At 61.7% G+C, this 15,365-nt stretch overlaps 2 protein-coding genes across 9 annotated transcripts in view; both read right to left on the bottom strand.

Moving 5' to 3' along the window:
- KBTBD11 (kelch repeat and BTB domain containing 11) overlaps positions 1 to 1,539 on the bottom strand; it is a 34,655-nt gene extending 33,116 nt beyond the window's left edge. The window contains exons 1-2 of one of the 2 annotated variants that reach the window (XM_066380070.1): positions 1,160 to 1,215; positions 756 to 856 (exon numbers count right to left, since the gene is read on the bottom strand). The gene's annotated coding sequence lies outside the window, so the exon portion shown is untranslated. Of the gene's footprint in view, positions 1 to 755; positions 857 to 1,159; positions 1,216 to 1,354 lie in introns of those variants that run through there. The other variant, XM_066380069.1, reaches the window with a different exon arrangement.
- Positions 1,540 to 5,722: 4,183 nt separating this feature from the next.
- ARHGEF10 (Rho guanine nucleotide exchange factor 10) overlaps positions 5,723 to 15,365 on the bottom strand; it is an 80,311-nt gene continuing 70,668 nt past the window's right edge. For 6 of the 7 annotated variants that reach the window (XM_066380051.1, XM_066380053.1, XM_066380054.1 and 3 more), the window contains 3 exons: positions 11,561 to 11,735; positions 9,062 to 9,184; positions 5,723 to 7,305 (listed from right to left, as the gene is read on the bottom strand). In XM_066380051.1, the coding sequence (XP_066236148.1) occupies positions 6,821 to 7,305; positions 9,062 to 9,184; positions 11,561 to 11,735 (783 nt within the window). In that variant the 3' untranslated portion in view covers positions 5,723 to 6,820. The remainder of the gene's footprint in view (positions 7,306 to 9,061; positions 9,185 to 11,560; positions 11,736 to 15,365) is intronic. The other variant, XR_010750990.1, reaches the window with a different exon arrangement.

Raw genomic sequence — 15,365 nt, 5'->3', positions numbered from 1 at the left:
GCAGCGCGGCCTGAGTGCTGCGTGGAGGACACCAGCCAGGGAGCCGCATTGTCCAGTCACAGCTGTCTCCTGTGGGACCCGGGCGGCCTGCCCGGCACACCCGAGACCTCCGGCGTGTTGCTCGGCCCCAGCCTCCTGCCGTGCTGGTGAGGTCGTCCCTGCCACCTCGTTCCTGGGGGAGAGAAGGGGCCCCAGGGGGAGCAGCCCTCCTTCACGGGGCGAGGCGCTGTGCTCTGCGCTGAGCGCCCACAGGGGTGCAGGGCTCTCTCTGCCGCTGCGTCCGCCCTCCCGGCCCAGTGCCGATCTGTCCTGACCTGAGACACACACAGCCACTCTGGCCACGGCTCCCGCTCACCCGTCACCCCCACTTCATGACGGAAACGAGAGAGTTCATGTCCAGTTAGAAGGGCGGTGTGATGACTCCCTGGCCTGGGAGGACCCTGTGCTCACACCCAGGAGCCGCTTCTCACGGGCGGGAGGGACACGGCGGGTCCTCCCCTCCTGACCACGTGTGGCGTCCTGCCCCCCACGGCTGGCGTTCGGGGCGCCTGCCAGCACCCCTGCCCCGCGAGCCGTGATGACCAGGAATGCCCCAACAGGGTCAACATCTCCCGGGCGGACAGACAATGGCCTGGGTCGACACCCACTGAGCTGCGGGCAGAGCTGGACCCCATGTTAGCACCGAGGACCAGAAACACAAGACAACGAAAACCCAGAGAGAGCCGGCAGTCACCCCTGAGGGTCCTCACACTCACCTTCCCGGAGCCCTGCGCGCTGCGTCCTACGCCTCATCCACACGTGCGCCCGACCAGCACTCTGCGGGTCCTGTGGCCGGAGGCGGCCGGAGCGGAGGGTCCTGTGGCCGGAGGCGGCCGGAGCGGAGGCCGGCAGTCCCCACCGCAGCTGCCCCCAGGCACGCACACACACGCGCACACACACGCGCGCACACACACACACACGCACCACCACGTCCTGCTCCTGCCTTCAGCCGGGAAGCAGCATCCGAGGACAGAAGGCAGCCTCGTCTGGCTCCCACACAAGGGCGGCTGGGCCGGGCCCCCCTGAGGTGGAGCCACAGACACCCCCTCCCAGCAGCAGCACCCCACTCCCAGCAGCAGACACCCCACTCCCGGCGCCGGGCCTTCCGGGTTCACCTCACCCGCAGGGGACGGTCCGAGGGGGCCCGACAGCCCGGTTCTGTGAGCACTTTGTGCGTCCGCTCTGGGCCCTGGCTGGGCTCCAGACAGCACAGTGACGCAGCCCCGGCCCCCAGCTGCCCGCAGAGGGTCCCCCCACTGCACCCCCTGCCCGGTAATCCCGGCCTGCCCCCCGGAGTCTGGCAGCTTCCACTCACGAATGTGGGCCGACGCCAGGCCCTCTCGCTGGCACGGTCTCACAGGCTCGGGGCCTTAGCAACACACGGGCTCGGGGCCTTAGCAATGGGGTCCACCAGCGGCCCCCGCCTGGGCGCCACCCCGGGGACACCCCCGAGCCCCCAGCGTCGGCCGCTCCCTGGCAGTCACCTTGGGCAAGACTCCCAAGCACTGAGCCCGTGTCCTTCTCTGTGGAAGGGGACGATGAGGCCACCTCCCCGCAGGGCTGCTGTCCTGGAAACCCTGCCCACAGGCCCTCCCTGTCCTTCCCAGGGGACGTCGGGCCACCCCTGAGAGGAAGCTAAGTGACCGCCTGTGTGGCAGGCACACCCGGACGCACAGGGCGCTGTCCCAGCCCCTCTGGTGCTCAGTCACCCTCCACCTGCAAGTGACAAAGTGGACGTTCTCTGACACCTCCTAGGCCAGCACCCGGGACTCTGCCCGTTCTCATCAGGAGCAGACGGAAGTGGCGCCCAGTTCAGACCTGGACAGTGGGGGAGGCGTGTGACCCCCCTCCAAGGACCGGGAGCATTTTCAACCCGATAAAGAGGCTACAGAGATAGGCCTGTGTCTTCATGCTGACAAAAGCCATCAGGTGCCCAGGAGTTCTCTAACCTGCTTCCCAAGGGTTAATTCTCTCTGCGCTTATTGGAGAGCGTCCCGGGCGCAAACCAAAGCCAGGCCCAGGGCCCTGCCAGCTGCCTCTTGTCTTTTCCACCCGAACAAACATCGTCCAAACAGCCCCTGCAGGGAGGGCACGGAGCCTGGAGGAGTGTGTGCACGGCTGACACGTGTGTGAGATGTGAGTGTGCACGTGTGACATGCATGTGCGTGTGTGTAGGTGTGCGTGTGAGGGTTGTGTGCATGCATGTGTGTGCCTGTGTAACATAGGTGAGCGCATCTGTGTGTTTTCTGAGTGCAGGTGTGTGCACATATGTGTGTGCATATGTGCGTGTGCATATGTGAAGGGTGCAGAGTGGGAAAGGAGGACCGTCCTCTGCACAGGAACCGGAAGCGCCCCGTGCCCTGAGGTGGAGCCCCAGCGTTGGATGGGGACAGACAGTGCAGCCACGGCCTGGAGCCTGGACAGAGAGCACTACGTGATCATTCACTCCTTCTCCTCACGACGCTCTGTTTTCCTAGAGAGGCAGAGAGAGGGGGACAGGGACTTCGAGCTGCTCCTGCACGTGCCCCACTGGGGAACCGAGCCGACAGCCTCCGCGCTCCAGGGTTCTGACGTCTTTCCTTTTTTTTTTTTTTTTTTTGTATTTTTCTGAAGCTGGAAACGGGGAGGCAGTCAGACAGACTCCCGCATGCGCCTGACAGGGATCCACCCGGCATGACTACCAGGGGGCGATGCTCTGCCCATCTGGGGCGTCGCTCTGTTGCAACCAGAGCCATTCTAGCGCCTGAGGCAGAGGCCACGGAGCCATCCCCAGCACCCGGGCCAACTTTGCTCCAATGGAGCCTCAGCTGCAGGAGGGGAAGAGAGAGACAGAGAGGAAGGAGAGGGGGAGGGGTGGAGAAGCAGATGGGCGCTTCTCCTGTGTGCCCTGGCCGGGAATCGAACCCGGGACTCCTGCACGCCAGGCTGACGCTCTACCACTGAGCCAACCGGCCAGGGCCCGTCTTTCCACTTTTAAAAGAGAAAACGGAGCAGGGCCGCAATCCCCACGCTCTGCACGCGGCTCCCTCGACAGCCGGCCCCTCCGGAGCTGGGCAGCCCCATCGACAGCGGAGTTCCCCCGTCTCAGCTCTCAGAGGCACTGTCACCCGCCGGAGCCTGCACGGCTGCTAGGGCGTCGGTCACGTCCACTTTACAGGCGAAAAAACTGTGGCAGGAATTACTTCTCCCCCCCCCCCCCCCCCAGGATCAAGGAAAGTCTTAGCCAATCAAAGTTAGAAAAATACTGATTTACAGATAATTTAGGGTGTAATTTAGGAAATAAAATTTGCAAAACCCCATTAACCTGCCGCTTCTTGGAAATCCCCGCGGGGCGCGCAGCAGGTGACCGTCACCTTGCCTGCGCTGTGCAGTGAGCTCCCTGGGCTTTCCGCACGACAGGCCACCAAGCCCGAGGTCACGGCCCCGGGGACCGAGAGGGAGCCTCACGCTCACTTTTCTGGCGTCCATGGATATGCTCTGAGCTGGAGGGTTTAACGGCCACAGAGGACAGAGCACAGGACAGATGTCCCCGTGCCCACGAGGCATGTCCTCTCCCTGAACCACAGCGCGTGGCCGACGTTAAACCGGGGAGCCCGTCCTACAGGCTCAGACCCCAGGAAACACCCACCCAAAGGCAGGGACGGACTTGGGGCAGAGAGATCCCAGTTGATCGAGTGAACACTCGGTCCCCGAGGGACTCGGACCAGCTGGACGTCAGCTCAGAGGAAGCAGAGAGCTGACCCAGCTTCTCAGCGGCCCTGACGGGTCGGGGAACCCAGGGGGCGGGAGCCTGACAAGCAGAGGGAAGCTGTTAGGAGGCGAGGTGTGGACTCCACGGCTCTTCTCACGGCCCCAGCCCCGGGCGGGCGTGGACCCATCTTCCGGGGGAGCTCAGGAACCAGCCCGCCCTCCCTGGGGACTGTCTACAAGGCCTGTCCCCGTCCCGTCCCGGAGAGTTCTCTGGTCACTGTGTCTCTGGCGTGTGCCCAGGCGGCTCTGGACTGGGAGTGCCTTCTCCTCGTGACGTCTGGTCAACTTCCTCCCAAGCGTCAGCTCAGACGTGACCTCCCTCGACGAGGACCTGGACAGAGCACAAGGGGTTTCCCTTCCGTCGAGGCCGGTCCAGGCGGCAGGGACAGGAGGGGGCCCGAGGGAGGGAGGGAGGGAGGGAGAGTAGGAGGGAGGAAGGAGACAAGGCCAGCGGGGGGCCGGGTGTGGCCCTGTGATTGGCGCTGCCAGAGCAGTCACCAGGGCGTGTCATGTGGGGCGTGTCTGTGAGCTGAGGTCTCCCCATCTCAAGGTTGTTCCTCAGTGCCCCTGGGCCACGTGGGACACGTGGGAGGCCAAGCCCCTGCACAGCCTTCTGGGGCCTCAGCACAGGGCTCCGCCCCCACAGAGACACCCCCTCCCTGCATGGGCGGGAGCCCGCCCTCAAGGCACCTGTGCCCGAGGGGCTGTGGTGGCCGCAGCTGGTCACTGACACTTATCACGGGCACACACACCGGCCCGCCCCTCCTCCACAGTGGCCCTCGTCTCTCGGGATCAGGGTCCAGGCCCGGCCTGCGCTGGGGGAACCCAGGGTCCAGCTGCAGACAGCTGTGACCCCAGGGAAGAGGACACAGGACCTGCTTCCCGGCAGCAGGGGAAGAAGCACCCGTCCTGGTGGGATGCTTGGGGGGACTGTCTGGGTGGGGGGCCCACTTCCACCCCCGGAGGATGAAGTCCACGGCCACGGTCAGCAGATGGGGTGTCCGGGGCAAGTTTTCTGTGACCTCACCGGTGGGAGGGGCCGGCAGCTCTGGGGTCCTTTGCTGAGGACACTGATCCCATTCATGGGGCCCCACCGTCCTGACCTCCTCACCCCACGGGCCCCGCCTCCTGACCCCATCACCTCAGGGGCAGGATGAACGTTTGGATTTGGGAGCATGTATTCAGTGGACTGCCACAGCAGTGCCCCAAACTCACCACACCTGAGGCGGTGGCATCACCTGTCTGGCTGCCAGGAGGAACCAGAGCCCAAAGTGGACCCGACACTGGGTGTGAGGGCCGCACCAGGCCCGGCTGCACCCAGGGCAGGACAGGAGCGAGGGACCCAGGGACCCAGGGACCCAGGGACACGTCTCCTGGACGATCGGGCCTCTGAGCTACTGGGCAGACGGACAGGAAGCCCATGCAGAGCTGTGCACGCGGCCCGGGAGCTCCAGACTCCGCAGAGGTGGCAGGAGAAGGGACATCGCAGCCCAGAGGGTCACCCCCGGGGGCGTGGAGCTCAGCCGGCCTCTGCCTCAGGTGAGCAGCAGGTCAGCGGCTCCCTGGCCGTGCGTCCTCCGGCAGTGAGCACACTGGACAGTTCTCGTCTTCACGGCCCCGGGCCTCCGCGGGCCTCCGCCTGTTTCACACGCAGCGCTCTCGTCCGGGGTGGCAGTCCCAGTCGACACTGAGGGCGTGGGTCTCTCCCAGCCTCACAGCGCCGGCTCCCAGGTCAGAGACCTTCCGCGCTGTGAGGGGCTCCGTGTCTGTACAAACACTCCCGACCAGGGAGCGCTGACCGCAGCACAGCAGGACCCAGGCCGCCCCTCACGCTCCAGAACGTCCCGGCCCGCTGCGTCTTATGGGGGCAAAGGCAACTCACAACACTGTATTTTTAAATAAAAAGACTTTATTTACGAAGTCAGATAGCAGCTGACAGCCTCAGAAAGCCTGAGCCGGTTACTGTCACATGGAGACAAGATAGGCACCGTGGAGAACATTTGGCTAAGTCACAGAATTAGCATGTTTAGTCCTCTGTAAAGTGCCAAGAACGTCCTTTCTGGTGAAAGCCTCATTAGTCTTCTGGTCACACGGCGGCTGGGCACGGACACGTGCTTTCATGCTGCGCATGGGGGACGACTGACTCCTCATGCACCGCCACGCTCGCCGCTGGCTCCACGGCGGCCGGTCCTGGGGCTCGGCCCCCCCCTCCCGGGCCTGCGTCCCACACCAGCAGTGGCACCGCCACGGGCAGCCGGCGTCACAGAACGCACCCTCAGAAACAGACAGTGTTTCAGGTCAACGGGCACCAGACGCCGCGTCAGCCTCGCCCGAGGCTCCACCTGCACCCCCACCGGATGGAGACGTGTGTCCGTCCAGCGTGGACACCGGCGTCCCTGAACATGAGACGGGCAGCACTGGGCCCAATGCTGGCGTCTAAGGGTTGACCTCACAGAGCATTTTGGTTCAAAGCAAACATCATTTATGAAATGTTACCGACAATATGAACGTTAACTGTTAATTTTTAATAGAAAAAGTTGCAATATAAAAATACTACTTTGTTAACATATACAATACGCACATTGTATCACTTTGGAAAACCCGGTTCATGTCAGAAAGCAGAAACCACCCTCTGGCTGGACCCTGTTCCCTGGTTTTCTTCACTGTCACACACTCTGCTCTGGAATCAGAAGAGACACAATATAAATAAAAGTGGTGAATCTGAGTCAAGGAGATTATTTTAGGAATTGTTAATAGGTTCCTCCGCCACCTCATATGCTGTTTTACCAGAGCCCTCAGTGTGCAGCGCCCGCGGGGAGGCCCGCAGCACCGCGCACGGGCGTGCGGCCCCCAGAACTCGCGACACGGGGGAGACGCCTCCCCTCCTGCCTCCCTGACAAGTTTGCTCGGCTCTCTGCACAGAGAGAAGGCAGCACAGGCAGAAGCCACCGTCACGATATTGCACATTTCTTCCCCAGAGAGAGCTTGCAGCTGTCCCCAGCCGGCGTCGACGCGGCCCGGCCACCCGCTGTCACACGTGGAGCAGCGGGATCTGCCAGACCATGAGGGAGGAGGCCGGCTCCTCCGGCCGCTGCGGCCGCGGCCTCCTGCCCACCCGCCGGTGGCCCTGGCCTCCACACGCAACCAGCACCGAGCTGACCCTCGCCCGCCTGGCGCGCTGCCCTCGGCCCGGCATGGTGCTGGGGTGCCGGAGCAGGTCATAGATGACGCTCTCCTCCGATCTGGGCTCCAGGGACCCGGACGAGGAGGACAACTCGCTCTGCTGCGTCACGGAGCCCAGCGAACCGCCCAGCCACACGGCCTCGGGGCTGCTCTGGCTCAGGCAGGGCCCGGCCGCCTCCCCGGGGGCTGCGTCCTTCTGGTCTTCATCCTGGGGGTCCACGCTGGGGGGCAGGCTGTCCCTGGGCTTGTCCGTGTCGGCCTTGGGGGCGGCGGTGGCCACGACCAGGAACTTGACGGGCCCACTGTGCGCGTGGTAGGAGACCATGCCCCTTCCTGCAGGGGAGAGGGGGTCACAACCAGCCGTGCAGACAGGGGGCTGTGTGCGTGGTAGGAGGCCATGCCCCTCCCTGCAGGGGAGAGGGGGTCACCACGGGCCGTGTAGACAGGGGGCTGTGTCCGTGGTAGGAGACCATGCCCCTTCCTGCAGGGGAGAGGGGGTCACAACCAGCCGTGCAGACAGGGGGCTGTGTGTGTGGTAGGAGGCCATGCCCCTCCCTGCAGGGGAGAGGGGGTCACAACCAGCCGTGCAGACAGGGGGCTGTGTGTGTGGTAGGAGGCCATGCCCCTCCCTGCAGGGGAGAGGGGGTCACAACCAGCCGTGCAGACAGGGGGCTGTGTGCGTGGTAGGAGACCATGCCCCTCCCTGCAGGGGAGAGGGGGTCTCCACGGGCCGTGCAGACAGGGGGCTGTGTGTGTGGTAGGAGGCCATGCCCCTCCCTGCAGGGGAGAGGGGGTCACAACCAGCCGTGCAGACAGGGGGCTGTGTGCGTGGTAGGAGACCATGCCCCTCCCTGCAGGGGAGAGGGGGTCACCACGGGCCGTGTAGACAGGGGGCCGGGCAGGGGTGGCCCACTGCCTCTCGCGCCCCAACGATACAATCCTGCAAAGGGCCCTAACACCTGAACGACAGGTAAAAACAGCAATGTCCCCGCCCCTGCCGCAGATGCAGGTGGCCCTCAGTCAGTACGTGCCCGCTGGGGACAAGCCCTGCGTGTGACACACCGGTTATAAGAAGCAGGTGAGCAGGACCACAAGTCCTTCGTCCTAGCGGGGGGTCAGCTGTTGTGATGGTGCCTGAATCAGGGGCCTCTTTGCACAGACCCTGCAGCGCCGGCCGGGGACGGGAGGGGCGTCCGCGGCCCAGCAAGAGCTTCTCAAGGCCACGTCAGCAAGAAACCACAGGAGCAGGATCTCGAGGAACACACTGGGGTCTTCTACAAACCTCTTTTCTCTGGGAGTTTGTTTTCAAATGGCCCATGTTATATGATCAACACGAAGTGTGAACTCTCGGTTTTACTAAAACCGAAGGAGCCACCGGTCGTCTGTGTGACGCGCACGCACCACACACGTGGTTGCCGGCCGTGTGGATATTCTGAAATGGCAACACGGCCGTTTCCTTCAACCTCTCCTGACCCCTAATCTGGGGCGTTTAGGTGGCTTCCTGTTTTGTGCTGTTAAAAATTAAATGCTGTGTCCAGCATCCGCCGGCCCCACGCTGCACAGACGATGCCACCGCCCGGGCGGACCCTGGACGGAACCCCGACCCTGCACTTGGGAGCTGGTCAGGCTCGGGGCCCACCGGAGCCGCGACCGGGGTGGTCAACTGCCAGGGGGCTGGTCCAGACCTGCACTCCCTTCTATGCAACGAGAAATGTGGAACACAAAAGGCAGAAAGGTGAACGAGTCTCCCTGGGCCCGACAGACACGAGACCCAAAGCAGAGCACAGGGCCTTAAAACACGTCACACACTGTGACGTACACTGTGGCACGCTACTGTGCGCAATGCAGCAATACTGTATACAGAACGTAACGACCCCACACGTCCCACGACACTGTAAGCTGCAGTGTAGGGTCTAGTATACTGCAGGACAGGAAGGTGAGTCAAAGTAACATCTCCCTGGAGCACTGGGGATAAAGAAAACCCAGTAACTTAAATGGCGTAAGCAACTGTCAGGACAACAGAGCGAGACACAGGCTGAGGTGCTTCCTGAGGTGACAGAGGGACAATGGCCAGGAGGTGTCCACTCACCGGTCACTTTGGGGATGCCCTGCAGACGAGGAACGGGCAAGGCCACCACGAGCCCCAGGCTGGTGCCGACCATCAGCAAGCCATGGCAGACGAGCAGACTGGTCACGGACAGCCGCTGGTACCCTGTGGGGACAGACAGACAGACGGAGCCTGAGGCCAAGTAGGCCAGGGGCCCAGGGGCCTGTCTGGAACTACGACAGCCCTGCCAGGGAGTTCGTGTCCACAGCAAGCCTCCAGGAGCCAGTGTCACTGGTGCTCCCCACAGCCTGCACTCTGTCAGCTGGACGAGAAGAATGAGACCAGACTGTGGGACGTGGGCCCCGGGACGGCCGTCCAGGCTGTGGGACGTGGGCCCCGGGACAGCCAGACTGTGGGACGTGGGCCCCGGGACGGCCAGGCTGTGGGACGTGGGCCCCGGGACGGCCAGACTGTGGGACGTGGGCCCCGGGACGGCCGTCCAGACTGTGGGACGTGGGCCCCGGGACGGCCAGACTGTGGGACGTGGGCCCCGGGACGGCCGTCCAGACTGTGGGACGTGGGCCCCGGGACGGCCAGACTGTGGGACGTGGGCCCCGGGACGGCCGGCCAGGCTGTGGGACGTGGGCCCCGGGACGGCCGTCCAGACTGTGGGACGTGGGCCCCGGGACGGCCAGACTGTGGGACGTGGGCCCCGGGACGGCCCTCACAGGCATCGGCGGGGGCCCCTTGGCTCAGCCTTGCTCCAGCTGGCGTCCTCGGAGGCGAAGCAAACACCCTCATCCATCTGTGACCATTCACTCTTGGTTGATGCAACACCAGAGCCCTGAGGTGCGTGCACTACACATATACACACATACATACACGCACACACACATGCCCAGACACATGTGTACATGGGCATGAAGGCATGGAGGCACATGTACACACATGCACACACATACGAGCACAGAAATGCACATACACATATACACTAGTACAAGCACGTGTACACACGTGAATATACAAATGAGCACATGCACCCACACATATATAAAGGCACACACTGACATACACTAAAATGTGGGTACAAGCACACTCATGCACATAGCCATACATGTGCCTGCACATCTGCATGATGTGAACATGTTCACACACTCATGCATGCACACACATGCATCTGTACATGTGAATGTTTACACAATGCATAAACATACATTTGCATGTGCACACAGGCTGACACATATGCAGACACGTGTGGGCACATGCACACAGGCATGCACACCACGGGCCAGCTCTATGCCACCAGGAGACACATTTGCAGATGAGACAGCATGGATAAAACTTGACTATTTTTGTTTAGAACATTTTGAAAATGATCTTTTACTCCTTGGGAATTCTTTCACCTTTCTGCATGTAACTAGAATTTGACTTCTCACCAGGCCTCTGGACTCCAGGTCACAGGAATATGGGACGCTCTCCGCTACACTGGGAATTCACTGCTCCCACCCAGAACATACAGCAAAAGAAGTGGCCAGGCTGCTGGTTAACCCAGAGTTAGCTGCTCGGTTAACTAGCTGCTGGTTAACCCAGGGGTTAGATGCTGGTTAACCAGCTGCTGGTTAACCCGAGATGGACCCTGGAACCCGGGGCGGGGGTGTGAAGGTGTTGTCTCTGGGGCTTATTCCTTAAGTTGTAGACAACTTCGAGTCTGGTTGCTGAATTCCCCTAAGACGTGACTGCTAGTACCGAGAAAAGTTACACTGGTTTTTTAAAAATAGAAATTTTGGCTGTCTTATTTGATTACATCACCCCTGGAAGACAACCCATCATCTGCTCAGCGGGGACACCAGGGGCTAATTTAACCCGAGGTCTCGGCACTTCCCCCTTGAAAATCCTCCTCTCTGAACATCTGGGCCCTGATGTAACTTGCCGGGATCGTTTGCACTGAGAGCTTCTGATCTTTTGAGGAGAGGTGTGGCTGCCTGCCCGGAGGATGTGCGTGCTGATTACAGGGCGGCCTCAGCTGCCTGGTGTGATGTGGTTCCTGTCAGCTCACTGCGCAGTCAGGTGCGAGGAACACATGTTCCCAGGGTTTCACTGCAGAAGTGTGGCTACAGTGTAACAAAGTGTTTCCTGACTTGGGAGTCTCCCTCTGAGAACTCCTAGGACCTGACACTCCAGGGAGAGCTCACAGGACAGGACTGCACGTTGCCACCTGGGTGACAACCCATCTAGCAGAGGTGATGGCCCGTGACCCCAAGAACCCGCCCCGGGAGCCTCCTCTCTCGTCTCCAGCCCCAGGGCCCTGCCAGTTGGGTTCTGTGCTGAGAAATCGTCTGAATCTGAGGCTTCAGGCTATAAAACATCACTTTAATTTCACTCTATTCCAACCCGCAGAGTTACAGGACAAAGATGACAGAACGGAGCACGCATGGAACCACGAGACACGCTGAGCCCCCATCGCTGCCCCCTCCTGTCGGCACGCCCGCCTCCCCCGCCCCCGCCCGGCCCGGCCCAGGGGCCCTGCCGCCCGCCGGGTACCTGGCAGCATGTGGTGCACGGGGGTGGCGATGTTGATGTCCTGCAGGTGTTTGAGTGTCTCCGTGTGGAACAGGCGCAGCGTGGACCCAGAGGTGAAGGCGACCCAGATGCCCACGCCCGCCACGGCCATGTGCGAGACCACCATGCCTTCCTCCTGGTGGGCCTCCAGCTGACTCTGCGGAGCCAAGGGCCAGGGCTGAGCGGGCACGGTGGGCGCAGGAGCCAGGCCACCGCGCCGTCTGCCACAACCCGCCCTCGGGCCTGCGACGGGTCCAGCAGGAGCCCCAGTCACTGACCGTGCCCTCTCGGGCCCCCGGCCAGGGAACCCTCACTCCGAAACCTGACAGTCTGTGTCGGTGGAAACACATTAGCCATCAAACGTGCTCCTTATTTTTACTGCCCCCCCCCCAGATTAAAGAGCCTGTCACACTGTTTCCCAGTTACCACAGCCCAGGAAGCTGCTCGTAGGAGACGAGGGACGTGGGGGCCTGCAGGGGGACCGGAGACGCCAGGGAACGCGGTCACAACCGCTGGAGGTGGCAGACAGTGTCCCCTCCCCAGCCTGAGCCTGCGGACCCCGCCCCTTCCTGCTCCGAGTGCCCCAGGCTGCCCTGCTTCCCGGGGCCAGCACTCACTCCTGGCTGGGCCTGGCTGACCTCTGCTTGTCCAGTTCCATCCCCCGTGTCCACCCTCGTGACCCTGCTCCGGGAAGGTCCCCAGACAGTTCTGCTGTGCTGCCACGTCTGAGCACAGCCCGGCTCCGAACCCCCGAGGTGCCTTCTGCTGCCTGGTGTGAGGGCAGAGGGTCTTGTTTGAAAAAGTAGAATAGAATAAGCCCCCGAGAGGGTCTGAGACAGGAATCCCTGAGTCAGAGTGGCCCCAGTGACGAAATGAACGACGTGGCACCCACGCTCCAAGAAACGGCCGTGACGTCGACACCTGCCAGGAACCCACGGAAGCACCTGACCCAATGCCGACTCACATCCAGAACCCACCCGCCTTTAACACTTTTTTTTTAAAAGAAAGACATTAAATAAGCCCAACGTAGAAAGCCGTAGTAGTTGGGAGAGAAAAAGACATCTCCCCACCCGAAATCCAGGAGACCGCAGCCCTTGTCACGGGGCAGGCAGCTCTCCAGGTGTCCATCTATCCTACGGACCACTCTCAGTCCTGCCCTTTGGGCTCCCACATCTCGCCTCTGGGGGGCGTGCCCAGCGCTGCCCGACTATGAGACAGAGCTGGGCGGCACCCTGCACCCCCCTCCCACGAGGCACCAATCACAACACCGGAACAAAGTCACCCGAACACATTCAGACCTCTGAGCTGCTTCTCCCAAAAGTTCTTGCACCTTGTGTCCTGCTCGGCCCATGCCCACAGTCCCACCCCCCAGGTGGACGGGCTCGGATGTCAGACTGGACAGCTGTCCCCCTGGGTGGACGCACTTGGACGTCAGACTGGACAGCCGACCCCCGGGTTGATGCACTCGGATGTCAGACTGGACATCCATCCCCCCGGGTGGATGCGCTCGGACATCAGACTGGACAGCTGTCCCCGGGTGGACGCGCTCGAACATCAGACTGGACAGCTGCCCCCGGGTGGACGCGCTCGAACATCAGACTGGACATCCATCCCCCCGGGTGGATGCACTCGGACATCAGACTGGACAGCTGTCCCCCCAGGTGGACGTGCTCAGACATCAGACTGGACATCCATCCCCCCGGGTGGACGCGCTCGAACATCAGACTGGACAGCGGTCCTCCCCAGGTGGATGCGCTCGGACATCAGACTGGACAGCCATCCCCCCAGGTGGACGCGCTCGAACATCAGACTGGACAGCTGTCCCCGGGTGGATGCGCTCGGACATCAGACTGGACAGCCATCCCCCCAGGTGGACGCACTTGGACGTCAGACTAGACAGCTGTCCCCCTGGGTGGACGCACTTGGACGTCAGACTGGACAGCTGTCCCCCTGGGTGGACGCACTTGGACGTCAGACTGGACAGCCGACCCCCGGGTTGATGCACTCGGACGTCAGACTGGACAGCTGTCCCCCCAGGTGGACGTGCTCGGACATCAGACTGGACGGCTAACTGGTTTCCCTGCACAACTGGAACTCACAACAAATTTCTTTTTTTTTAAAGAAGGAAATTTCTACTTCTTTCTCTATGAATGCATTTACTCGTTTTGGTCCTAAAAACGCACCGAAGTCCATTACTTCTGAGTGTCCGAGACTCGCAGCACACGCTGTGCCGTCACGTCAGCCCCGAGCACCCTGGCGGGAGCTACAGAAACCGCACACTCAGCTGTTTGGCGTAAACTACGGAAAAACCAATGCCTTAGTTTTGGAGAAATGTTTTAAAGAAAGATGGTTATATAATTATTCCTTCGCTGTGAAAAGGAACCCAAGTATGGACTAAGAATGTTCTTTCTGGCTCTTGTCTATTTATTCAAATAATAACTTGCTCCACCATCAATAACAGCCCCTACTGGGGCTCCCTGCTAGGTATGCTGTTTCCCTCCAGCCTCAAAACAACCTGAGAAAGGAGGTTTCTCCCCAGCTCACAGGGGTGACGACGGAGGCCCCGCCATGTGGCTCAGCCCAGCGGCTGGATGGGCGAAGGTGTGACCTTGGCCTCTCACGACGTGAGGACTAGGAAACCATCCCAGCAGCTCCCAGCGGCTCTGGGAGGGGGAGGGCCCTGCCCGGCGACCTCGGCTCAGTATTTGCTCCAGGCAAGGTTGGAGGTCAATTCTCTAAGGACACGTGAACTAAAGTCTCCGACAGACAGTAGAAAGTAGAAATTACTACAAAACACTGGACGAAATTGTTTTAAAATGGTCTGTCCTGCCCTGGTGTGCAGCTGCGTGCCTCCCCCTCCGCCCAGTGTCCCACTGACCGCCTCTGGCAGCACTGGGAGGCAGGGTCTGGCAGGACACGGGGAGGTCACGTCAAAATAAGACGGCACAGCTAGTCCTGGTCCAGCAGGAAGGGCCTCGGCCCGGCGTCCGTGGGGACCCAGTTCCTGGTGGAGCCTCTGCCCCCCATGTGGGACCTGGTGACTCATCACCGGCCCTGCTGTCCACCCACACTGGCCGGCACGGACATGGTCAGGCTGACCACTGCTGGCCACACTGTACAACATAAAGGGCGTGTGGAGGCTCAGGCTCTGCTCTGAGATTACAGAACACGCCACCCACACACATCGTGGGCGCCTTACGTGTCCCGGGAAACACCAGCAAAGTGCTTGAGAGTCCCGTCCTAGTGGCCTGGCCGCAGAGGACACGTCTGTGCAGAGGTCCACAGGGATCGGGGCGCCCGACTGTGGAGACGTGGAGCTGGGCGGGGAGGACCACCCCTGACCCACGTCTGGACTCTCCTCTCGAGAGTCCCGTCCTAGTGGCCCGGCCGCAGAGGTCGCGTCTGTGCAGAGGTCCACAGGGATCGGGGCGCCCGACTGTGGAGACGTGGAGCTGGGCGGGGAGGACCACCCCTGACCCACATCTGGACTCTCCTCTCTTGAGGAAACACGTCCACTGGCTGCAGAGCCTGTGCCCCTGGAGTTGACTGAGGGGCCAGCGGGGCCAGAGGCGGTGGGGACGGACTGGAAGTGTTAGGTACACGTGGTTTTTAAATAATAGACGTGTGATATGGCTAAAAATTCCAAAAGGACAAAAACCAAAATTTTTCTCCACCACACCTGTGTCTGCACGCACACACAAACACACTAGACAACCACCAAGGACCAACGACACATATATTCCAGAGCGGTGGGCGTCCCCCGTCTGTGCGGCGACTCAGTGGCTGC

Source organism: Saccopteryx leptura, chromosome 4 (genome assembly GCF_036850995.1).
Source record: "Saccopteryx leptura isolate mSacLep1 chromosome 4, mSacLep1_pri_phased_curated, whole genome shotgun sequence".
In the NCBI taxonomy this organism is placed as follows: Eukaryota; Metazoa; Chordata; class Mammalia; order Chiroptera; family Emballonuridae; genus Saccopteryx; species Saccopteryx leptura.
Note: the sequence above shows the minus strand (reverse complement) of the source record. Positions and strands in the feature narration are given on the sequence as shown.